Source organism: Thalassophryne amazonica, chromosome 22, assembly GCF_902500255.1.
Source record: "Thalassophryne amazonica chromosome 22, fThaAma1.1, whole genome shotgun sequence".
NCBI lineage: Eukaryota > Metazoa > Chordata > Actinopteri > Batrachoidiformes > Batrachoididae > Thalassophryne > Thalassophryne amazonica.
In genome coordinates this window covers 15,944,478-15,971,134 of record NC_047124.1, presented here as the reverse complement: position 1 = coordinate 15,971,134, position 26,657 = coordinate 15,944,478, and the positions used below count along the sequence as shown (strand labels likewise).

At 40.3% G+C, this 26,657-nt stretch overlaps 1 protein-coding gene and 1 long non-coding RNA gene across 2 annotated transcripts in view; one reads left to right on the top strand and one right to left on the bottom strand.

The window, feature by feature from the left end:
• Positions 1–25,123, bottom strand: part of LOC117503966 (ras-related and estrogen-regulated growth inhibitor-like) — a 58,038-nt gene extending 32,915 nt beyond the window's left edge. The window contains 3 exon segments of the mRNA XM_034163292.1: positions 16,817–16,980; positions 24,855–24,948; positions 24,993–25,123. Coding sequence (XP_034019183.1) covers positions 16,817–16,877 — 61 coding nt within the window. The 5' untranslated portion in view covers positions 16,878–16,980; positions 24,855–24,948; positions 24,993–25,123.
• On the top strand, positions 20,184–25,192 carry LOC117503968. Its single transcript, XR_004558702.1, has 3 exons — positions 20,184–20,197; positions 22,146–22,155; positions 24,999–25,192. It is a non-coding gene; the product is annotated as an uncharacterized LOC117503968 (long non-coding RNA).
• The last annotated feature ends 1,465 nt before the right edge of the window (positions 25,193–26,657 follow it).

Genomic DNA, 26,657 nt, shown 5'->3' with positions numbered 1-26,657 from the left:
GCATTCAACACAGACAAAACTATTCCATTTATTAATCATATTAGCTCAACCAATAATTTGTATCACTTTTTACCAAAACTGAAGGATCTTTAACTGTTGACCCCTGTACAAACTGAAATTGACCTTTGTCATCGTTTTTGCTGTTTTTACCTTGTAACTCCACAACAATTAGTCAAGGATAGTTTAAACAATACATTTTTGGAATCATTATGATCAGACAAATAATATGACTTTCAATATGATTGGAATATTTTTTAAAATTTGACCCCTGTGTAATTCTTCATAGACCCCTGTAGGTCATGGGAGGTCAGCTCCAGGATACTGCCACATCTGAAAATAAGTATTAGTTAATTTAGAATATGTGCACCAAATTTCATGCTTTAGCCACAAAATGCACAATTATTTCACCTATCTGCTGCACTATGACTGGCACAACAATTTTAAATGTTTGATCCAACACTTTGTTGCAGAATTCACATTGTTGAAACAGAGCCATTACCTTCTAAATTGTCCAGAAGACACTGGTGAATGAATAAATAATAATCATTAAAGTTTAAAAAGCAACTAACAGGAAAGGAGCAAATATTAGCTAAGCTACACTTGGAAAAAAATTAAACAGGGACAGAGTGGTGCCATAAAAAATAGCCATGAATATTAAAGATTAAGAGGAACCTGTGCCAATAATGCACCTTCACAAGTAGAAGTAACAAGTTTAATGGATCCAGCAAGCAATTTTAGAGGCTCTGGTAATCTCCACAGAGTTGTTAAAAAGCAGGCGCTGATGAGTCACGCCAGCCGAGGACAGCAGCTGCAGTTAAAGCACTCAGAGAGCGGACAATACCGCGTGTGGAGGCTGAGGAAAGTCGGAGGTGTGCTCTAAAAATACTTTAAGAGGGGGGAAAAAAAAAATAACCACGACCACCAATGTAGCCCACCTTCCTGTGAAGCAATCACTTCCCCTTTTATGGTGAATCTCTGTGCAGGATTAATCACTATGTGAGGAAATATATTCTTCGAGAGGTGAATTCAGACCGACATGCCTTCAGCGAGCACAAACAGGAAAGGTGAAAAGCAGAAACAATTTATGATACGACAAGAAGAAGCTCCAGACTGCAGTTTGCCTACAGCAGAGGAGGACGGTGAGGAAGATGGAGATAAACGAGAAGAGCGCGAGCACTTAGAGGGAGCCAAGCTTCTCTGACAGATCTAGTGATGGCTTCACTAATAAAGTGCCTCATCGAGTCTGCACGCCACACGAAACGTGCCGCATCCTCTTCAGCGCGTGCATGAATGCTGCCGAAAATGACACGTGCAGTTTGCTCAATCATTCATCACATGTTCTCCTGCCATACACCTCTGAAAACCAGTAATTATTTAGTGATATTAAGCACTAAAACAAAAATAAATAAATAAACTGCCTTTCAACAAGGTGGACACATTCACACGATTTTGTTCTTTTGACTGAAATTACATGTTATTCAACATAATATGTTGAATAACATGATGAGACCTACATCACCACGTGTCGCTGGCCTACACACATCCACACACTCACACTTTAGCCTACTGGATTTGTTGACTCACAGTCATGTCAAGTTGTTTTAATACACTATGCAGCTGATCTCTTCAGCACCATGGACAGCAGACTTTTAAAGGTGACAATGGCACATATGTAGCCTCATTAACATTGCCACATTTTTACACCCCTGCACCCATTTTTTTAATTGTTTGGGAATTTATTGAGTAAATTATCCATATCATGACAAAAATATATATGTTGCCTACTATGACAAATTAAAAAGGAACTGATGTTCAAACAGATGCCCTCATGCATTCTGTCTTCCTTTGTCTAAAAATCATTTCAACCACGAATGCACACACCGCCAAAATCTATTTGTGAATTCCCTAAAGCTAAAATAAATGTAGCCCAAAAGGGCGTGTTTCCTTCTGTACGCCAGTGTGACATATTACACTCGTCTTGAATGAGTTATAACACAAATCTAATTTATTTCACACTTATTGGAGCAGATTTCCACCACACTCATCCTGTTACATTTCTTTCACGTCACTGCCTAAATGACATAAAACACATTCTGCAGTGAATTTGTGAAGAATCTACCAAAGCGTTTTTCTCACTATAAAAAAAATAAGGCATACCCAACAGCACAACCCAAAAACGGATCAAACTGATTGGATGGAATGACTCTGAAACCTCTGTTGTCTTTTGGGTGTGTGTGACTGTTTAGGGTTTAAGTGAATTTGGGGGCCACTCCCTTGTAGATATGAAGGGCTCATTCTAAGATTATGAAAAGGCATCAACTTACTGTGGTATATTCCATTATTTCAGATAAACACCCCAAATCATATTCACTGTAGCTTTAAAACACAGCTATAATTCATCATAAAGCACAAAAAACACCTTTTTTACCCATGGCCAAAATATGGCTATCAAGTATTGCAAAGACTTTGCATCCGTCCATCTATGCTCAGCGTAACTCCATTCCTATTGCTGCCAGTGGAATCAAATTCACAGGGAGCATTCTTGGGACACAGAACTTGAACAAGTTCAAAGGTGGCTAAGCTTGACCTATTCTAAGGAGTCAAAAAGTCACATTCTTTCCACACTCAGCATAACTCCAATTCTATTACTGCTAGAGTCTTCAAATTCACAAGGAGCATTTTTGGAACAAAGACCTTGGACAAGTTCAAAGATGGACACCATGACCTATTTTAAGAGGTCAAAGGGTCACATTCTGTTTCCTATTTTTCTGCTCATACAGCAGAGGGTATTTTAGCATTGCGTTATATTTTTATATTATAAAAACCACATTCCAGTGTCTCTTTCAGACTCTAATGTTAGCTTCCTCTAATATTCTTAATAGGAAACTTAAATTTACAACTAGCAATCAGCCCAAAATGCTCCCGTGGTTCAGCACAAAGGACAGTGCTGGTTTAAGTCAGATAATGTGCAATTTTTAAGTTACTGATTAATCAAACATCCCATCACTGTCCAAACAGAATGAGATGGAACATATTACACCATTATTAATAATACCTGATCTATCCTGTAGGGTACACCAGCTTTCATTGAACCTACACAGAACTATTAATGCCTTAAGAGTCTTTACACACCATCCACACTTATGACCTCAGTTATGTAGCTGCCAGCATCCACTTGACTTTTCGCCTTTTAAGTCAGCTCACTAATGCAGCTTCAAAGATTAAATCCTTAAAGTGTGTTAAAGCTTTACAGATACACACAGCTGCATAAAAGATCTTTTCAGCACTAAAAAACACACCCTTCTTTGGAACACTCAAATCACTCCAGGACCTCCAAAAGCCACTTACGAACCTTTTCAGATCTCTTATCTCAGAGTCAAATCCACCTCTGATACGCTGATTAGAGCACTTGTGCTGCAGCGTACTGTATTTGACACACAGAATGTAAATAGGGAAGTCAAACAACGGGGCCAGCTCCACAGCTGTGGGCTCTCTCGAGTGTCAAAGGCCAAAGCTGTGCTTGGAAACCAAAGTGAAATGAATGTCTGCCTCTGTATCCTGTTAATTACTCTGTGGTGAAGAGGCAAGACACAGGCTATGTACAGAAAACCTCATGTCATGTGTCCCTGGGACTTTTGTTTCCTCTAACAGGTGCTGCAATAAGTTGTTTAACATTTCCAATTAAGCACTTCATTGATAGGTATTTCTGCTCTATAGTTCAAGGACAATGTGTAGGATTTAGGGCCATCTGGAGGAGGGGTTTCAGATTGTATTATGCTGTTGCCGATCATGATTTTGTTTCCCTTCATGTTTCTGCTTTGTTTTTTTTTTGTTTGTTTTTTTTTTGGCGATGTGGATTCATGCTCCTTTGCCTCTTTAACTTGTTGGCCTTCAGTAGCAAACAGTAGACAGTGTACGAGGTCTGTCAATAAAGCAACGGTCCTTTTTATTTTTTTCAAAAACTATATGGATTTCATTCATATGTTTTTACGTCAGACATGCTTGAACCCTCGTGCGCATGCGTGAGTTTTTCCACGCCTGTCGGTGACGTCATTCGCCTGTGAGCACTCCTTGTGGGAGGAGTCGTCCAGCCCCTCGTCGGAATTCCTTTGTCTGAGAAGTTGCTGAGATACTGGCGCTTTGTTTGATCAAAATTTTTTCTAAACCTGTGAAACACATCGAAGTGGACACAGTTCGAAAAATTAAGCTGGTTTTCAGTGAAAATTTTAACGGCTGATGAGAGATTTTGAGGTGATTCTGTCGCTTTAAGGACTTCCCACGGTGCGAGACGTCGCACTGCGCTCTCAGCCGCCGTCGTCAGCCTGTTCAAGCTGAAAACCTCCACATTTCAGGCTCTATTGATCCAGGACGTCGTGAGAGAACAGAGAAGTTTCAGAAGAAGTCGGTTTCAGCATTTTATCCAGATATTCCACTGTTAAAGGAGATTTTTTTAATGAAAGACGTGCGGACTGGTCCGCGCGTCGGGACGCAGCCGACGCGGTGCGGCGGCACAGGAAAAACACCTCCGTGTTGATAACCATTTGTAAAATCCAGGCGGCTTTTGGTGGCTTTCAGTGGAGTGAGAGAAATTGTTTAACAGCAGGACATGTTCCAACTTGTCCTTAAGGCTTTCAACAGAGGTGTTTTTCCTGTGGCGGAGCGTTGCGTCGGCTGCGAGCCGACGCGCGGACCCGTCCGCACGTCTTTCATTAAAAAAATCTCCTTTAACAGTGGAATATCCGGATAAAATGCTGAAACCGACTTCTTCTGAAACTTCTCTGTTCTCTCACGGCGTCCTGGATCAATAGAGCCTGAAATGTGGAGGTTTTCAGCTTGAACAGGCTGATGACGCCACCTGAGAGCGCTGAGCGACGTCTCGCACCGTGGGAAGTCCATAAAGTCCATAAACCTCAAAATCTCTCATCAGCCGTTAAAATTTTCACTGAAAACCAGCTTAATTTTTCGAACCATGTCCACTTCGATGTGTCTCACAGGTTTAGAAAAAATTTTGATCAAACAAAGCGCCAGTCTCTCAGCAACTTCTCAGACAAAGGAATTCCGACGAGGGGCTGGACGACTCCTCCCACAAGGAGTGCTCACAGGTGAATGACGTCACCGACAGGCGTGGAAAAACTCACGCATGCGCACGAGGGTTCAAGCATGTCTGACGTAAAAACATATGAATGAAATCCATATAGTTTTTGAAAAAAATAAAAAGGACCGTTACTTTATTGACAGCCCTCGTATGCAGGAGCAACCACTGAATTAACTTCTTTTTTACAACCCCTGGCAAAAATTATGGAATCACCGGCCTCGGAGGATGTTCATTCAGTTGTTTAATTTTGTAGAAAAAAAGCAGATCACAGACATGACACAAAACTAAAGTCATTTCAAATGGACACTTTCTGGCTTTAAGAAACACTATAAGAAATCAGGGAAAAAAAAATTGTGGCAGTCAGGAAAGGTTACTTTTTTAGACCAAGCAGAGGGAAAAAAAAATATGGAATCACTCAATTCTGAGGAATAAATTATGGAATCACCCTGTAAATTTTCATCCCCAAAACTAACACCTGTATCAAATCAGATCTGCTCGTTAGTCTGCATCTAAAAAGGAGTGATCACACCTTGGAGAGCTGTTGCACCAAGTGGACTGACATGAATCATGGCTCCAACACGAGAGATGTCAATTGAAACAAAGGAGAGGATTATCAAACTCTTAAAAGAGGGTAAATCATCACGCAATGTTGCAAAAGATGTTGGTTGTTCACAGTCAGCTGTGTCTAAACTCTGGACCAAATACAAACAACATTGGAAGGTTGTTAAAGGCAAACATACTGGTAGACCAAGGAAGACATCAAAGCGTCAAGACAGAAAACTTAAAGCAATATGTCTCAAAAATCGAAAATGCACAACAAAACAAATGAGGAACGAATGGGAGGAAACTGGAGTCAACGTCTGTGACCGAACTGTAAGAAACCACCTAAAGGAAATGGGATTTACATACAGAAAAGCTAAACGAAAGCCATCATTAACACCTAAACAGAAAAAAACAAGGTTACAATGGGCTAAGGAAAAGCAATCGTGGACTGTGGATGACTGGATGAAAGTCATATTCAGTGATGAATCTCGAATCTGCATTGGGCAAGGTGATGATGCTGGAACTTTTGTTTGGTGCCGTTCCAATGAGATTTATAAAGATGATGGCCTGAAGAGAACATGTAAATTTCCACAGTCATTGATGATATGGGGCTGCATGTCAGGTAAAGGCACTGGGGAGATGGCTGTCATTACATCATCAATAAATGCACAAGTTTACGTTGATATTTTGGACACTTTTCTTATCCCATCAATTGAAAGGATGTTTGGGGATGATGAAATCATTTTCAAGATGATAATGCATCTTGCCATAGAGCAAAAACTGTGAAAACATTCCTTGCAAAAAGACACATAGGGTCAATGTCATGGCCTGCAAATAGTCCAGATCTTAATCCAATTGAAAATCTTTGGTGGAAGTTGAAGAAAATGGTCCATGACAAGGCTCCAACCTGCAAAGCTGATCTGGCAACAGCAATCAGAGAAAGTTGGAGCCAGATTGATGAAGAGTACTGTTTGTCACTCATTAAGTCCATGCCTCAGAGACTGCAAGCTGTTATAAAAGCCAAAGGTGGTGCAACAAAATACTAGTGATATGTTGGAGCGTTCTTTTGTTTTTCATGATTCCATAATTTTTTCCTCAGAATTGAGTGATTCCATATTTTTTTTTTCCCTCTGCTTGGTCTAAAAAATTAACCTTTCCTGACTGCCACAATTTTTTTTCCCTGATTTCTTATAGTGTTTCTTAAAGCCAGAAAGTGTCCATTTGAAATGACTTTAGTTTTGTGTCATGTCTGTGATCTGCTTTTTTTTCTACAAAATTAAACAACTGAATGAACATCCTCCGAGGCCAGTGATTCCATAATTTTTGCCAGGGGTTGTATTCAGACTTTCAACCACACTGCGAAATGTGAAACGTGGACTAAATGCGTCTCTTTAGAGCTACTAGTCCAGTCAATCTAAGCCATTTTGGGGCTGGACCTGGACAAAATTGCAATAGAAATTATTTCTGTTGTAACATACTTAGGAATATGTCCTTGTTGACATACTAAAAGTTCACGAAAATCCAAGTGGTGGAAAGGTGCCTAATTTGCATATTTATTTCAAAATGGCCGCAAGAACCCCTATTTGGTCCTCTAACTTTACTTTTAGGCCACATAGAAACATGATATTGGTGTCTATACCCATATTTTGAGGTATAGGGAATGCAATGGTGATGACCAAAATGCATTCTTGATGGCAGCCATCTTGGATTTTTGAAATGGCTGCCAAAATAGCCTTTTTTTTTTTTCTCATTTAACCTCATTTTAGGCCAGATAGAGACATAATCCTGATGTTAAAGTCTGAGTTTTAGGTATGTAGAAAAACTGATTAGCTGTATTCAAGGTAAAGTTATGGGACCAAATGCAGATGCTAAAATTTATTAGATTTGTTGTTGTTCAAACAGTAGTGCTGTGTTGCACAAATAGTAAAATCCCTAATGTACTGGTATAACTAACATTTCTTAGGCCATGAAAAGTTTTTGCCTCTTCTCACAAGGTTAACACACGGAGTATGGATAAATAAAAATATATTTTCATGTCTAAATAATACTAATGAGGTCTAATAATATGTCAGGCCACCCATGACTCCACACCTACCCTCATCACATCATCACTTATCTTGAGATGCCCTGACCAAAAACAAAATATTATTTTTTCATGGCCTTACTAAGTTCTGCTAATAGACCTGTCTAATGCTTTGAGCTGTGTTACCAAAAGTAATTCTTCATTCCTTTTAAATTTTAGAAAAAGGTCCATCCAAAGGTCTTCCTAAACATACAGAGGTCTGGAGATCTGCACTAGAAAATTCTGCATGATTATGTAAGTAGCATGTTTACTCAAATATACTGCTTCATTCTGTTTCACATTTTAATTATGCATGTAAATTAGGGTGGTCCATAAAAATGGTCAAAAAAAAAATTTCAAAAAACTTCAAGTCTCACCCTCTAAATTTGTTGTACCTAACATAAAAACACATCATGTACAATTTCATAAAACTCTAATAATTTTTACTGGTAGCACACAGTCCTTAAAGATTTTGCTCGCAATAACTTTGTCATATAGTATGGTCATTTCCAGATATTTCCAAATTATTTCTGTCAGTTTAATATTGATATGTCAGGACAGAAATTATGGCAATACATTGGAAAATCAAATCTTTTCATATCCCATAAAATAGTTAACACTAAAACATGAATTGTGAGATGCAGTTCTTCTCGTACATGTATCATGCTCCTACAATACCTACATACTGGGGTAGCGAAGATTTTGTAACAATCAAACATTGCATTTTCATTTTATTGATGAAATACGGTTTCATTATTGATAAATTTAAATAAGTCTATGCTTTATATATTTCCACATATATTTTGATATAGCTCCAAACAATAATATTCTTTATGCCTTGCAGTACGTAATATTCAAAAATGTATGAATCAGCACAAGAACCAATTATACAGCTGTGTAACATAAGAGAACATCCTTTACATGATAATGATATTTAAGTTGCTTGCATCATGACCAAGACTTGCTGCCGTTTCAGTCAGAATATAGGTGGCACTTCTGTCTGTTGTTTTGGTCCTATCCAATGCTGCTGCAAGTCCTGGTGTTACAACAGCTTTTACTGGCTTTTTGTGGCACTGGCATAACAAATTCTTCATCTGGACTTTGTGTTCTCTTCACTCTGGCTGGAGACAGTGTCAGGTAGTGAGACATTAGATGGTCCAGGCTCCTCCAGTTTCTCTTTGTATTTTGCTTCTGCAGCTTTCCTTTTTTCTGCTCTTTGTTCTTTGGCAGTTTGTATTTTATCTATGCCTGTCATGCATCCTCTACCTTTCTCTCGCTGAGCAAGTAGGAACTGTCTGTCATCTTCAAACTTTATCACTGTTAGGACATCCTGATGTGCCATGTCAAACAAGTCCTCCAAAGATTCACAAAACACTGTTTCATCTTTCTTCTGCTTGTCTGTATTGCGATTCTTGGTCTTTTTCAATGTTTTCCATTTTCCGAACACCTTTTCTAACTTTGTGATCAGATGCTGCTTTGCCCTCAGTGGGATTCTAGCTCTCTCCCAAAAAGGAATTGCCATGTCTATAGAGGTCACAGCAGCATCATGGACAGTTTTCTTCAAATCAGTGTGTTTGAAGAAAAATACCTTGAGTATTTGCCCATTTGAGGGCAATTTGTTTCCCTTTATTTCAGTCGGTGGAACCAATAAGGTATACAAATGTTCTACTTCTAGTAGCTGACATGTTTTACTGAAGTTTCCAGTTAATGGTTAAGCATGTTAAGTCAGCAAGTGTCTCTTTTTACATTTATCTCATGTTAGATTCACCATCACCAAAGATCTGAAAGAAAAGAAGCTGTGAATTGAAGCAAAATTTTCAGCTTGTAGCCTAAAATAACATTTTTGAAAGTATGTTGTTTGTGAGAAATATTTAAACCCAGGTATAGTTTTAAATTGAATACAAAATTATACTTTAGTTACACTCAGGTGGTTAACTTCTATCCTCTTTATAAGTGATGTGATTAGATACTGGATAATGGATAACCTATTGCACGGGCACTCGGGCAGCGATAATTGATATATTTACAACCTTCAGCTATGATGTGCTACCTCTAAATATTAATGTATGACAAAAATATTTGGCAGGCTTTCTTTTTTCCCAAAGCATCATAAAATGAAGGGGTGAGAGTAATGAATTTCCAACTTTTATTTTTTTGAACCACCCTAATGTAAATATTATGGTATGCACATATATTAGAAACTAGATTAGTTTTAGTCTATAGTGCTGCTTTTAGTAAACAGCTTGTCTAACTGTATGGTGGGAAGGAAAGAGATACCAGTATAAATGATCTTCGACAAGAAAGATTCTATTAGAAAGTGGCTACCAGCAGCGTGTTTGTGCACCCACAAAGTCTTCCACCAACTGCCTCTGCTTTGAAGTATCACAGCTTTAGGGTATATCATCAGGTTCAGGAATGGAAACACCAGCATTCAAGCTCAGAATTGGGGATGGCAAAAGGTTGATGGACAGTTTATGCCAAAAATGACTGACATGGCCCCTGCTCCTGAAGAACTGCTGGATGTGGTTAGGTGCAAGTGCAATGGGGACTGCACTGGCACTATATGTAGCTGCCGAAAGTATGGCATAGAGTGTAATCTGGCTTGTGGCGTGTGTAAGGGAGAGAGCTGCAGTAATGGACAAACTCCAGATCTTGCTACTGATGACTAGAACTGGTGAAACCAGGGGCACTAATACATGTATAACAGATCATTTTATATGTTATTATTATTTTTGCAAACCAATACCAGTATAAGAACATGTAGCTACTTATGCTAGATTATTGCAATTGATAGATCTATGTGAATGCATTAAAGTGTATCTAGAAAATGTATCAATCAACATATGTTTAAAATGACATGTATGTATTATTCTCAATACGTTACATGCTAGTTTCAACTAATAATTTAATAATTGCAGTGTATTTTATTATTATATATTTTTCTTTGAAAGTTAACTGATAATTTTGTGATAAAAAATTCTAAAAATCCAATGTGGCTATGTTGTGCTAGTAGGATAGTAAATATTATGTACTTTCAGACAAGTTTATCAACAGAAGTAACCATGTGTAGTTTTGAATTTGGTCAATATTTTGAAGTAGAACATGCCACAAACCCTCAAACAGGGGCATTATTTTACCCCACGAAAATATGCTTAACTTACTGGCATGAGTGTAAGATCATGTCATTATGTGATCCACTATGAAGTTTGATCATAGGGAAAACTGGTATATAATAATAGTAAAAGTGGCAGCCACACTGAAAAGCCAAGATGGCTGCCATTTGGAAGGAATTTTAAATCACCATTGGATTCCCCATACCTGAAAATATTTTTATAGACACCAAGATCATGTCTCTATGTGGCCTAGAAGTAAAGTTAGATGTACTTAGTGGCCATTTTGAAATATGCAAATTAGGTGCCTTTCCACCACTCGGATTTTCATGAACTTTTAGTATGTTGATATGAGGCACTAAAAGAAATACATGGAAGTGAAATAAATTCTATTGCAATTTTGTCCGGGTCAAACCTTATTTTGACTGGACTATACTGCAACAACACGGTGGTGCAACATGGCTGCCTCCAGACGAGGGCCTGCACCCACAAAGATATGAAGAGTGACTAGTATTAATTAATTAATTAATTAATTAACTTTTACAAAATGTAAGACAAAAATATGGCAAGCAAATTATTTATACAGAAATACTGCTCTCTGTGAGTGTATTCTGCCATCTTGGATTATTTTATTCAAGCAACCAACCAACATGCGTCACACTGCCTTCACTCAGATTGGCAGTCTCTGTGTTACATCTCTCAGCTAGCTGGAGGCATAGTGACAACTTGTCTCTTTAAAGTGTTTACTCTGACTGAAAATAACTGGCAGCTGGTTGCTTTGCCTCTGTCTCTTGTAGCTAATGTGACAAAGGGGTGATGGGGTCCCAGCCACCCTTTACGGCATTGTAAACAATGCCACTGGAGCACCCTCTACTGGACAAACTAAGTCATGACACTACTTCCAACAGCTAAAGTATTTTAATGCATTGTTTATTCGATAAAATAAAAGCCTTCATATTTGCAAAAAATAACTAAATCAAATCAATATATAACAAACTAACCTATATATTAGTCGGTCAGTTTACCACGTTTTCCTGAAGTTACCACTATGATGTAAAACTGTAACATCATCATAACATACACAAACACTTCTGACCAATGAGAAAAGACAGTGTGGTCACATTTGCTCTGCTTAAAAATATTTCAGTGTGAAAGCAAAGAGATCCAAGAGAAACAACAACACTTACATTTTGGTCCTTTGTCTGGAACCAAACAAGGCAGCTACAGCTGTGAAAATGCTCTTAGTCGCCAGGAACAGCTGGATCCGATCCCAGACCTGGAGTTGAGATTCTCCACCGTTTAGAAATTTGGGTGATTTCTTTATTAACATGCCTAAACACCCAGGCCTATGCCTAAACACCATATTGTAAGGCAAAAGCCATTATTGTATGGCTTTTGCCTTACAATATAAAGCGCCTTGGGGCAACTGTTTGTTGTGATTTGGCGCTATATAAATAAAATTGATTTGATTTGATTTTGATTTAAACTTGAAATAAAAAATAAAAACAAGATACATCCAGTAAGGTGCTTAATGCAGGACAGCAAACCACAGCAAATTCACCTGGAACTGAATGATGCATTTCCAGTCATTTAAATTTAACTCATGAAAACAAGAAGAATGTAGTTTTCAGTGTTCTGCACCGTTTGATTGATAGGTAATTTTTTACAAGCACAGAGCTACAGCAGTAATTATCAATGCATAAAATGTTGCCTAACTTCAGAAGGATTGGGGAGGGGGGCCTCGTCTCTCTGGTCTGCACTCTGAATGACTATTTGCACTGCGCTGCAGAGTGACACTTACATTCGGCTGAGTTACGGTCTGGCTCAGGCGTTGCCAGTAGTAAACAGCAGTATTTCTGAGACAGACACATGCACGCCCACTCATCTGTTATTGTTCTTCTTTCTGGCTGAGGGGAGGACAGGAGGAGGGCAGTCGCGATGTTTGAGAAACGGCAAGAGGAGATGTTTTATGGGCCAGCTCTTCACACACCGTAAAGCCGAGTTCCCAAGGAAAGAAAAAAATAATAATTCTGTCTTCCAAAAGACACCAGTGCCTTCACCACAATCACATTTTATTCATATAAAACAAAATATTTCTTGATGTGGCAATAGTGATTTAATGTGATAGAAAGTGACTTGTCAGAAAGAGTTTGATCGATTAAACAACTAAAAGCCTTTGCAAGTGGCTCATTTGATATGATTAAACTCACTGTGTATTTATATATGTGTGCTTGCTCAGGCTACAGAAATGACAACACACTGAGTCAACACACTGCTCTTTATTTGTGCTGACTGCACTGCAGGAGGCTGGGTCAAGCCATCGCCAACGGCCTGGCGAACCCCCAATGATGCCGAGATACCCAGCAGGTCTGCTACTGCTCATTAAGAAAAACATTTTATCCACCCAGCCGGATACGAAAACAGCTTCTGGGTGTCCAATTACACTGAAGTGCTCCATAAAAAAAAAAAACAACAGCAAAAATTAAAAAAATAAACAAGCCTCAGTGGTGTCGTATTAACACCAGAGCACCTGGGCCAAGCCAAGACAGAAACAACAGCGACACATTAAAGTTTCTCAAGTGTCTCGTTGTAGCTTGTTCTACTGTAGATCAAAACTTACACACATAAACTCCAAATCTGAACAATTGGTGGTGCAAAGATGAAACTTGGTGAAAATAATGACAGGACTGTCCCCAATAGGTGCACCAAATTTCACAACTTTTGACCATATGGTTATAGAGATAACATTAAATGTGACGTACAGGCACAATTACAGATGGAGTGTATTTCTACAGTCCCCGTCAAGGGCACATCAGCTGGTGAAGAATTAAAAAAAATTTTTTTTTTAATTAAAAACAAAAGCTCAGTCTCCCTGTTTGGTACCAGTATTTCTGATGTGAAAGCAAGAAAACTACATGCAATCCTCAAAAGAGTTCAAAGTACCAGAAAAAGGACTGTGATGTGAAAGGGGCTTGTGCACTCTAAACTGCTTTAATGTGGAAATGGGTCTGGATTCCCATCCTCACTGCTCTCTACCATATTGTGCATGTGTAATTGGTGGCTAGAGTCCACATATGAGCCAACGCCATAATTAGTATCTGTGGGTTTCAACAAAATTGTTGTGTGGATGAGAGCCGTCTATTGTTGAAGAGATCACCGCGGCTACACGCAGTTTCAGATGTGACAATAGCTGCCATCCTGTGTATAATAAAGAGCAAAAGGAGACATTGTGGTGAACAGAATCAGCCAACTATAGGGCTGCATAAATAAAAATAAAGTACCCACCAAAACAACAACAAAAAAAGAGTGCCACAGGCACTATAGCTCACCTGAATGATACAAGACATCATGGTTTCAGCTAGAAAAGTGGGCATGGCCAAACTCCAAAGGTTATAACAAGGCAAAAAATAAATAAAAATAAAAACCACTGGATACATTTTGGAGTTACCTACTAGCTACCTTGTACCAACTTTCAGCTCAATATCTTTAAAAACTGCTGACCAATGGATCTAGATGGCATTTTCAATATGGCCACCATGGCAGCCATATTTGAAATCAGACTGGAATGCCTCAAACAAACTTTGGTGTCCTCGTGGGTAGGAACATGCACGCCACGTTTCAGCTTTATTGGTTCAGTGGTTTCTGAGAAAAAGATGCTTAAATTGACAACTGGAAAAGTGGGCTTGATCACAGTCCAGGGGTCATATCAAGGACAAAATTGAAAATGTTGCAAAACATGATATGTTTTTAGGCTTGTTGATTGCTACTCATGTAGCACAGTTCACTTCAATTGCTGCATAAATGGCTGACAAATGGTTATATATGAGATTTGGCCACCAAAGAAAGAAAGAAAGATGGTCACCACGGCGTCCGTATTTCAAATCGGATTGGAACACCTGAAACAAACACTGGTGTTCCCATGGATAGGAACATGCACACAAAGTTTCAGCTTCATTGGTCCAGCAGTTTCAGAGAAGAAAATGCGTACACACAACATAAGCCCACCGGACCTTCAGTCCAGGTGAACTAAAAAGGATGCACTGCTTCACTCAACAGGAGCCTGATCAGATCTGAAGATACAGGAATATGTCATCTTTGGAACTCCCATTTCAATGTAGACATATTTTTAGGCATTCAGGACTCTTCAGGACATTTCACTGTTTCACACAAGATGATTCAGATACATTCTGACTCTCATGCTATTATCCTCCAGATTTTTCCTCCATCCATCAGCTGCACAGAGGTTGCACGGGTGCACAATTGCGATAAAAATCAAAAGCAAACTCCTCCCAGCCTATACGACTGCAACATGTTTTTCAGAAAATGGAAAAATGCAAACTGTAAGGATGAGTCTGACAAAATCTTTCACCATCTTCTTTCCATCTCGCCCTGTCCCCTGCATGATCCTCTGTCCCACCAACCACCTGCATGTCCTCCCTCACCGCAACCATAAAACTCCTCTTTGGCCTTCCTCTTCTCATCTCAACAGTGGCTGACATTCTTTATAACTGCGCTGCTCTATGCTGAAGGTTATGAACTCTTGAGTTATTATACTGTTCGGGACAGCACTTGAGTTAACCTCCAAAGGTATTTTAATGGTCTTCAACATGTAAGCGGTCCTGAGTCCTGTTGTTTAACAGCTGATTGCTTCACAGAGATCGGTCTTGTCGGCAGGGAACATATGTTGTGCGTTACTGTGTGAGCTAGTGGTCAAAACAGGCGGAACGCAAGCTCAGACCAAGCTACTATATAGCATATGAAGGAATGCTGAAACTAAACAATAAGGACTCCACAGACTTCTATGTGGGAGTGAAGGCGTTTGATCCAGACAAGACGCAACCACCTGCTGCAATGTCAACTATACAAACAAACAATGTTGGCAAGTGCAAAAACAGTGGCAGTGGTGGAGGGATGCAGAGGTTATCGCACATGCTGGCAGCACAAAGGAAGCAAAAACATAGACACAAACTATGAAAAGTGTATGTACAAATTAATCGGCGCATTACTGTCTTAGAATGCACAGCGTGGTGCCCAAGCAGTTAGTGCGTTTGTTTTCAGTGCAGAAGGTGCCCGGTTCAAGGCCACCCCTGCCCATTCTGAAAGTAATGTAGAGTTGCGTCAAGAAGGGCATCCAGTGTAAAACTTGTGCTAAATCAACATGCAGATCCTCCTCAGATGTGCTCTGCTGACCCCAGGAGAGAGAAGCCAAAGGACTTACTATAACTGCTTTAGAATGCAAACACCATCACGGGCTGACCGGGTAATTAGGCAGTGATAAGTGGAATGCCGATGAGGGGCTGTGTCTGACAGAACAAGCCCCTCATCAGCAGTCAACTTGTGCAGAGCAGTATTGGGGGATGACAGCTAGGCTAAGGTAAGCAGCTAACTGTATAATCAGCTGTTTTATTCACATTTCTGCAGGCACCTTCACCATGCTACTGGACACTTCTAATGAGATTTTCACCTGTTCAGTTATACATTAATGCATTGCTGCCACCAGCTGGCAGAATTTAGGTGATGTCCCAATACACAATTCCCAAGAATCATCTACCATTTGACATGGCGTCATATTACCTGATTGGTCGAAATCTAACTATGTGAAACAGTAAAAATGTGACTTGTCCAGCACAGAAACATTGCTGCACGTGTGTCCCTCACATAACTGCAGCCACACACTCATCTCACACAAACTTGGACATCTGTAGGTGTGCGGGGAATCCTCATGTCTGCTTTTTCTGAAACCAGACCAACATTTAATGGTTTCTCTTTTTGAAAATTGAGTGATTAATTTGAGTGATTAAATAAACAATTATGATCATTAATGAATGACCCAATAAACAGATATAGGTGAGAACATAAAAACCATGACGCCTCAGAATAATCATTAATACTCAAACAGAAAGAACCTACATAATTACTATCTAAAATACTGTTTAAATACTTTATCAAGCCTAAAACTGAATCAAAGTTTTCTTAGAAACTGTATGTATACTGTATGCAGCTTACCTGACTTGCCCACGCCCGCTCTGCCGAAAACAGCCAGCTTCACCTCCGGGCTTTTGGCCATGACAACAGCTGGGACCAGCAAAGCTCAGCGAGCCAATCAGAGAGCTGTGAGGTTAGCCATCTATCATCTCGCTTCTCCCCCTCACCAAAGGAGGAACCAGTGTCTGATAAAACACAAAGAAAAGGCTAAAGTTATACCAGCATATTTAAACGACTGAGTTGCCATACAGTTTCAGATGCAGGATTTGTACTTCTACTGCAGTAATATTCCACTGAGGTGTCTATGGTTTAAAATGTGTACAGCACATGTTTCTTCCATTATGGTGAGTAAGTTCTAAGTGTCCTTCAGCACACCCTTGTGCTTCTATTGGCAGAAATGTCACATTATAGCTGAATGAGTGTCGCTGACCAAACGGTCCCCCCTAAAAATCGGTCCGCCCTGCCTTCACTGCGCATGCGTTATTCGCTGCGGTTCACGGATTATCACCTCGTTTATGCTCAAAACTGCACTCCAGTCATCATCTATCTCAGTGACAGATATCTGAAGCTTTTGTACAACAATCATTTCAACATAAATTCAGCATTATTTCATCATAAAAGACAGATGAAATGATCAGAGTGCCGCGACTACATGGGCTGCAAGCTGATGCGTTCACTGTGCGTCGGTCATTTCAAAGAGTCACAGAGTTTTGCCGAGTTTCTGCTTAAAACTGACTTTAGAATGATTTAAGAGGTTTTGCCTTGTCACCTGATGGTTAATAATCCCATTAATCCATTTGATCGCTTTGGGTGAAGAGACTCCTCAAATAGTGTGCAGCCATGTGATTGCCACAGCACCCACCAGCTCCAACCAAAAATTTGAACTGTTAATTTAACCTTTATTTAATCAGGTTAGTCCCACTGAGATCGAGATCTCTTTTACAAGGGAAAAACCTGGACAATTTTTAAAGTTTCCAATTCATATAACCTGCATGTCTTTGAATGTGTGAGGAAGCTAGAGCACCTGGAGGGAACCCACGCAAACATGGGGAGAACACGCAAACTCCACACAGAAAGGCCACAGGTGGGAATTGATCCCATGACCTTCTTGCTGTGTGGCAACAGTGCTAACCACTAATCCACCATGCTGCCCAATGATTATCACATGGTTGATTCATGTTTCTGCAGCAGCTCCACCCCCTCCCCCCCACACCCAAAATGAAAGTTGCCATATTCTGTAAAATCAAATTTTATCTGCTTTGAGTAATGCTGTTCTCTCACTCTCATTTGAAAATGATTGGAATTTGATTAATTATTTCAAAAATAAATACAAAATATACTTGGGGGGGGGGGGGATTTTTCTTTGGATGTATAAAGAAAAACAAACATTTGAATGCAAAATTCTACATACCTAAAATATTTGCAGAGAATCTTATGTTGAGACCAGACTTTACTGAAAATGTGTAAATTATGACCTTTAACTTTAACCCTTCACCTGTGATCAACTGACTTGTGTATTTCCTCCAACAAATTTCTAAGACCTTCCAGTGTCGCCTTCAGTTGCCGTTAGCTGATCCAAGCAAATGATGAACAAAATACGGTTCAGGCGGGAATTTATATCTAAGAAAAACTGAAAATCTCATTTCCAACCAGCAAAGAGGGACACATGTTACTGAATGTGTTTTGACATATCTAAAATGTTGCTTTGCAAGTAACTGAATGTATTCAGAAATGGAGAAACCAAGGTGCATGAAAAAAAGAATTTGAAGTAGTTTCACAATCCATTTTCTCAGCTCTGCAAATGCATTTCCTTCACGTTAACAAATGAAGCCATTTCCTTCACCTCTCCTGTTCGGTTCCCATGACACACATAACCAATAATGGGATCCAAGATACAACATGCACTTCAGCCACACACATGTAGTGCAAACTACACTCAACAAAAATATAAACGCAACACTTTTGGTTTTGCTCCCATTTTGTATGAGATGAACTCAAAGATCTAAAACTTTTTCCACATACATAATATCACCATTTCCCTCAAATATTGTTCACAACCAGTCTAAATCTGTGATAGTGAGCACTTCTCCTTTGCTGAGATAATCCATCCCACCTCACAGGTGTGCCATATCAAGATGCTGATTAGACACCATGATTAGTGCACAGGTGTGCCTTAGACTGCCCACAATAAAAGGCCACTCTGAAAGGTGCAGTTTTATCACACAGCACAATGCCACAGATGTCGCAAGATTTGAGGGAGCGTGCAATTGGCATGCTGACAGCAGGAATGTCAACCAGAGCTGTTGCTCATGTATTGAATGTTCATTTCTCTACCATAAGCCGTCTCCAAAGGCGTTTCAGAGAATTTGGCAGTACATCCAACTAGCCTCACAACCGCAGACCACGTGTAACCACACCAGCCCAGGACCTCCACATCCAGCATGTTCACCTCCAAGATCGTCTGAGACCAGCCACTCGGACAGCTGCTGAAACAATCGGTTTGCATAACCAAAGAATTTCTGCACAAACTGTCAGAAACCGTCTCAGGGAAGCTCATCTGCGTGCTCGTCGTCCTCATCGGGGTCTCGACCTGACTCCAGTTCGTCGTCGTAACCAACTTGAGTGGGCAAATGCTCACATTCGCTGGCGTTTGGCACGTTGGAGAGGTGTTCTCTTCACAGATGAATCCCGGTTCACACTGTTCAGGGCAGATGGCAGACAGCTTGTGTGGCGTCGTGTGGGTGAGTGGTTTTCTGATGTCAATGTTGTGGATCGAGTGGCCCATGGTGCCGGCGGGGTTATGGTATGGGCAGGTGTCTGTTATGGACGAAGAACACAGGTGCATTTTATTGATGGCATTTTGAATGCACAGAGATACAGTGACGAGATCCTGAGGCCCATTGTTGTGCCATACATCCAAGAACATCACCTCATGTTGCAGCAGGATAACGCATGGCCCCATGTTGTAAGGATCTGTACACAATTCTTGGAAGCTGAAAATGTCCCAGTTCTTGCATGGCTGGCATACTCACTGGACATGTCACCCATTGAGCATGTTTGGGATGCTCTGGACCGGCGTATACGACAGCGTATACCAGTTCCTGCCAATATCCAGCAACTTCGCACAGCTATTGAAGAGGAGTGGACCAACATTCCACAGGCCACAATTGACAACCTGATCAACTCTATGCGAAGGAGATGTGTTGCACTGCATGAGGCAAATAGTGGTCACACCAGATACTGACTGGTATCCCCCCCCCCAATAAAACAAAATTGCACCTTTCAGAGTGGCCTTTTATTGTGGGCAGTCTAAGGCACACCTGTGCAATAATCGTGGTGTCTAATCAGCATCTTGATATGGCACACCTGTGAGGTGGGATGGATTATCTCAGCAAAGGAGAAGTGCTCACTATCACAGATTTAGACTGGTTTGTGAACAATATTTGAGGGAAATGGTGATATTGTGTATGTGGAAAAAGTTTTAGATCTTTGAGTTCATCTCATACAAAATGGGAGCAAAACCAAAAGTGTTTATATTTTTGTTAAGTGTATATTCCAAAGATTTTCCCTATAGAATCTCTAAACCAGTGCTTTCCAAATGTTTTTCCTTGGAGTATTGGAGTATCCACTACTTAAGCCTAACAAAGCCCCCCCCCACCAACACACACAATAAAATCCTGCCTGCGCCCCTGGAGATGTCTAATTTTTGTAATGCCAGTGCCACACACAGAACATTGTGAAGAAGAGACTGGTATACAATGAGAGCATTGTTGGTAGGAATAATAGCGTATCAGCAGGTGGTGCCGATTCAAGCTGCAGGACTGACGAATCACATCAGCTCCTTTCTTCTCTAAGAGGTGGAGAGTCTGGCAGATATGCAACAAATGAAACACAGCGCTCAAAGCCAAGCGCCCAAGGACAGAAAATACTGCACCAATGCCACTGTATCAGAAAGAATTCACTTTACGTAAAATAAAATTCAATCAGCTGAAGGTAAAAGTGCGGCTGGCCCTTCACACGAGAGACGAAACATGAACAGCTCACATGGAAAACCAAGTTCAACCAACAAACTGAGTAAAAACTAAACACAGCTACCGTGGTTTCGGGACATTTTTGGGAGCTGTGGCCTTCTGAACTGATCGTTTTCACGCGGGTGTTTATCTTGATTAAGCGTCGAACAAAGTGAGGAGGAAGACTGACGGCAGCAGAGTGTGGACTGGAGCCAACAGAAAGATGGAATTGTGCTTTCATTAAGAAAACAGAGCTGCAGCCTGATTCAACAACCGAAAAGGCTGGGGACTGTTTAACAAGAAAACAAACCACCGTGAAGTTATTTCAACAAGTAATTCAGCCTAAATGTCGGCACAGAGACGTAATCTGAAAAACAAGCAGACAGCAAGGACAATCTAATTGAACCCCTAATGTCCATGATACTGGAGTAATCCTGGGATCCGCCAGACCCAAACCGCTGGATAGGAGAGTCTTCGTGAACAAACCCACAACCTGAGGCTTTTATTTTCATATCATACGTGGCCGCATAACGAGGAAATGTTCTTGTACTCAAGAGGGTCATGGGTTTGAATCCCCGCTGGAACAAATTCCTCACTGCAGCAGACAAGCACACTTTATTCATCGTTATATAGACAGTATGTGTGTACTCGTGGTTGGATAAAGTGTGAATAAGTAAAGATAAAGGTGGAACAAACTAAACAGGTTGTGAGTTCAGCCTCCAGTCGTTTAAATCCTCCAACTTCGCGCTGCCTGAATTTACCAGATGGGGAGTTTCTAACGCTATTATTTCTCTCGCACAAACATAGCAGCATTATCCCTTTTTTTGCACCAACAGATGTTACGTATACGGCATGCCCAACGTCTGCTGCCTCAGCACGAGCCATCATGAAACCAGTTTTTAATTGATAATATGCAAGTAAAAACATTGTCAATCATCCTGTAATAAGAATAAAACAATTAATGCCGATTGTAATGTTGGATTGTTAACTGCAGCTACTTCTGATACATTTCTTCTGTCTGTAGCTGTTTGACGTCATCACATGTTGAATTAGTGTTCTGGAGAAAAGAAAGAGTCCATCTGCAGGAGGCATCTTCAGTTCTCTTCCATATTTACTGGGATGTCAATGAAACACTATGAGGAACTCCTAAACCCTATACTCACCAGTCCTCTGCGGAGAAGGAAGAGTTTGAGGACGTGGGGGAACAACCTCTGCCAAGCAGAGGTCACTGAGAGAGACAGACCAAAGGTGGCCGAGTCCTGCCCTGAGGTGCTTAAGACTCTGGAGATCGTTACGTCGTCTATGCTGACTCTACCTTGTTAATGTTGTGCAGAGAAGAGGCAGAGCCAGGTCAAGTCTTTTTGGGTGGAGAGACTACTCTCCACTTGGCGTCACTAAATATTAGCTACAAACTGTCAAGCCACTGGTAATTCACATAGTGTAAATCCAACACACCCATTACCAATTTTATTGGTTATAACTGTGTCTTATTATTCCATTTCCCTGGAAAAATGGATCAAAATAAACACATTCAAATCAAAGGATATGATAGTTTACTGAGAAATGGTAGATTGTTGGCACTCAGCTGGGCATCGCTCTGGATTGTTGTGGTGAACTAGCAAAATGTGACATGTAGGTCAAGAATTTTACATATGGAGCAAAATGTTTGAAACAATGTCTCACATTAATTTTTCTCAGGGTGGCTGAACTCACCCTTTAGAGACGAGGTTCGTAGCACTGACATATGGAACCACCTCAAAACTGAACCACTGCATTCTCGCGCTGAAAGCAGCCAGATGAAGCGTTTCTAGCTTCTAATTAAAATGCCTCCAGGTTTACCGCCAATTTTTGACCAGAGGGACCTTGACGTAACCAAGCACCAGCCTGAGGAGTTATAGAGAAAATCTAACCTGGAAACACCTGGAAATCCCCAAAGATAGATGGCGCTAGAGGATATAACTGGGCTGCCACCACAATGTGGCTACTACAAATGTGTGTGTACAAGGATGATCGCAAGAGATCCACAAAGAGCTCACAGTCACTGCTGACTCCATTATTCACCTTTGTAAAGGTTTTTTCCCGCCTTTTCCAACCCTTCTATCGTTTCTATTTTATTGGCGCATACTTATAACGTGCAAACACATGTGCCATACTGCAGAGTTTCCACTCTCTCCCACGCGGGTGCAGGGAAACACCAGCGAGAGAAGCACGAACAGCCGGGTCTTCCTGCTGACACGGTCAGTTTTTATATTTGCCATTTTTAAATCTCTTAACAACACATCTGGAAGTCTCATTTTCATGACAAACAGCATGTTAGACTGACCACAATAAAAAAAGTACCAATTACTGCACAACAGCACACACCCAAAACAAAAAAAACAAAAAGATGACACTGAATGAACCCAAAAGAAAAATAACTTCTTGTCTTCAGACCACAGGTTTTGTTCAAACCTCCAGGCTTCTATTCTGCACGAACTCCCTCCAAACTGTCAAACTGGCACATGCATATTTTGGGTTTTGTGCTTTTTTATCTTGTAATCCTGAATCTGGGTGGGGGTGCTGTGGTTGAGAGATTACACCCGTCTGAGCTCCAAACCATGGGAGGAGACCTGCTGCACCACAAACTATAGAAAGATGGCAAACCACAGGCCTATTATCAAAATACATACCCGAACCGGTGCGCTGCCTGGAATAAGACCAGCTGTGGACAGTGAGCGCAACAGAGACCTGCACAAATATAAGTCTAAAAATACTTTATTCAAGGACTGGTGTGAAAGCAAAACTATTTTCCTTTTGCCTGTTTGTTTTTAAAGTAGCTGTAATTATTAAATGAAGCTATAAAGACATTCGCCAAAAAAAATTTAGTTTTTTTTTTTTGTCTAACACACAGAGTTATAAAAATGCACTTTTAACAAGAATATCTGTTGCAGAAATCTACTAGGGCTGCAACTAACGATTGCTGTCATAATTGATCGACTGTTTTTTTGATGAGCTGATTAGTTGTTCGGTCCATATGTCCAGACAAAAAAATGATGAAAAATGTCAATGTTATCCAGAGCCCAAGACTGCGCCTACAAATACCTTTTTTTTTCCCCCAGCCCAAAAATATTACATTTACCGACAGATAGAAGTAAGCTATAAATATATATATATATATATATATATATATATATACACACACACACACACACACACACACACACAATAAATCTTCACATTTAAGAAGCCAAAATCAAAGGAGGTGACAAAATAGTTGTTCATTAATCCAACAGTCAATTAATTGTGGCATCTCTAAAATCTACCACTTATACCTCACTTTATATTGTTTTCAATAACTCTTTCACCACCATCCTCCGTCTCGCCTGGGTGTGAAACCGGAGTGGGTAAAGTCAGGACGCTACTTCCATTGTGCTGCTATATATATCTCAATAAACTGAACTGCTATAGTCCCATAGTGTCTGACCGCTTTGCACAACATCCAGGAGATAATGTTTATGCACAGCCGTGACTCGCACCACCCAGAAAGCATGACATCTTTTTTTTTTATGTGCATTATTCAGTTTGCTTTGGAATGCTAGCATTATTAAAAACTGAATTCCTTATCAAACAACTGGTGAAACTATTTGATGAGAGGATGAAAGCTCAACATTTGGTCACAATCTACCATTTTATATCCAATTTTTCCCGAATTTGAATGTGTGTCCTGTCAGAATCGTGATTGCAGTGATTTATGTGTTTTGTGATTGAATTACAAATATGTAGTAGGTACTTTAAAGTGCATAATTGTACATTTACTATAAAATTTGTCATCCTGCTCCTACCATTAAATAATCAAGTTCTCATGAAATCCAACCAAAAAAAAAAAAAAAAAACTCTGGAGCCGCTGTTGTACTTGGTCAAACCCAAGAGGGAAAGATTGAGGAAGATCAAGCACTAATTAATAAGTGAAATAAAGCTGCATGATTGCCGTACCTGACTGCTTATATACCAATCAACAATCAATCAAACCTCTCTGCTGAATGCACGCGCCTCAGAACGAAATCACTTACCGGGTGAGTAGCTCCCAGCGACGTGCAGGAGACCCGCAGGAGAGGATTTTTAAAAATGTAAAGTTGACAGGTCGGCGGTGCAGAGAAGAAGCGGCTGGCCTTCCCGCACGCGGCGCACCTGCGTCGGGACGCACAGACAGACAGCGTCCGAACACTGCGAGCTGCAGCTCCGCGGAGCTCAGTGAAGCCAAGGAGAGGAGGGTCAGAGGAAATACACGGGAGTTTCTCCCCACACTGCTGTTTGACCGAGGAGCTGCTGCCGCATGATGCCGCTGCTGCTCCACACTGTGGGGGGACACCGCCCTCTAGCGGGAGATAGCGATGTTACAGATACTCGGCAAGAAGTCATCCAACAACCAAATGGGGCGTTCACGTTAACACACACACACACAAAAAAAAAGATACACCAGCCATCCATGTTGCGTTCACATGTTGATAGAAAAACTTTTTAAATTAAATTACAATGCTGATGACGTTTCATAAAATGACCTTTAATTATTACTATTGGTAGTATTTATTATTATTAATATGTATATGTCACGGACACGAACAAGCGAAGCTCTTCAGCATCTCACTGTCATTTCCGGTTTACGGCTTCGTCTACCATAGATTTGTGGCTTTTTATGACAGTGTTGTCCAGTTTGTGGCTTTTTCCCCACTGGGCAGATTTTTTTGCACCATTTCCAGTTTGTGCCTTCATCTACCATAAGCGTGAGCTTCACGACGCTGCATGGCGCTTTGCTCATATTATACTAGGATTCTTAACTATTCCAGTCAATACATAATTATATTGGATAACCTGTTAATTTTATTTTTCAAATTAATCTATTAAATTTGTTTAAAAATATTTGCAGTTCAGTAGTTCATACATACATATATTGTCTATTATGATAGTAAGCTAATCATTTATACAGCTGTATTTTTTAGTTGCCATTTGCCTTCAATGTTTTGTGTAACTTCAAGGATGATAATGGAAATAAAATAAGTACTGTATTCTCAAGGTCGTTCATCCGGCACCGCCCCCTGGTGGTCATTTTTCATTCTGTGAAAACACTGTCAAACTCAGTACAAATACATACAATTTGGTGACTTTTCAACGCCGTGAAATGAACCACTGCACGGTCCATCAAATTGACTATATTGACGACTCCAACCCCAACTTGGCAAATAAGTTGCATCGTTCTAGACAGTTCGAGACCTTCAGCTGACCGACAAAACAAGCCAAACACAATACAAAACCAGCTAACTTCAACTGAAAAGCATCAGCCTGAGCGCGTTTCCACCGAGTGGCCAGTCACAAGTGTGCAGAAGTATGACTTCTTACCTAATTTTCGCCAGAACTGAAGTATACCTGACTGCAAGATTGTTTTTGTGTGTGTGTGTGTGTGTGTGTGTGTGTGTGTGTGTGTGTGTGTGTGTGTGTGTGTGTGTTATCCTGGGAGGTTCAGTATGTGTATATTATTGCCAACTGAAATTCAACCATCACAGCAAAATCATGCTGCATTCACATTAGTAAAATTACAGAGTTTAGCAGAATTACACGAGCAGATCAAATCTACAATACAGTAGGCCTGAGTCACCTGTGCGCATTCTGGCATACTGTGGCTAAATTTCACATTCCATTTTAAACTACAACAAGCAAAGATTGCTGCTGCAGAAACCTAGGAAATCCTTCAGAGTTGTTTGTGTATCTTGGTGGCTTCCCTCACTTCTTACTCAGTTTTTGGAAAGCCACCTACTTCAGACAGATTTACCATAAAGTACCATGCTTGCATTTATTTAATGCTCAGTAATAAAGACGTA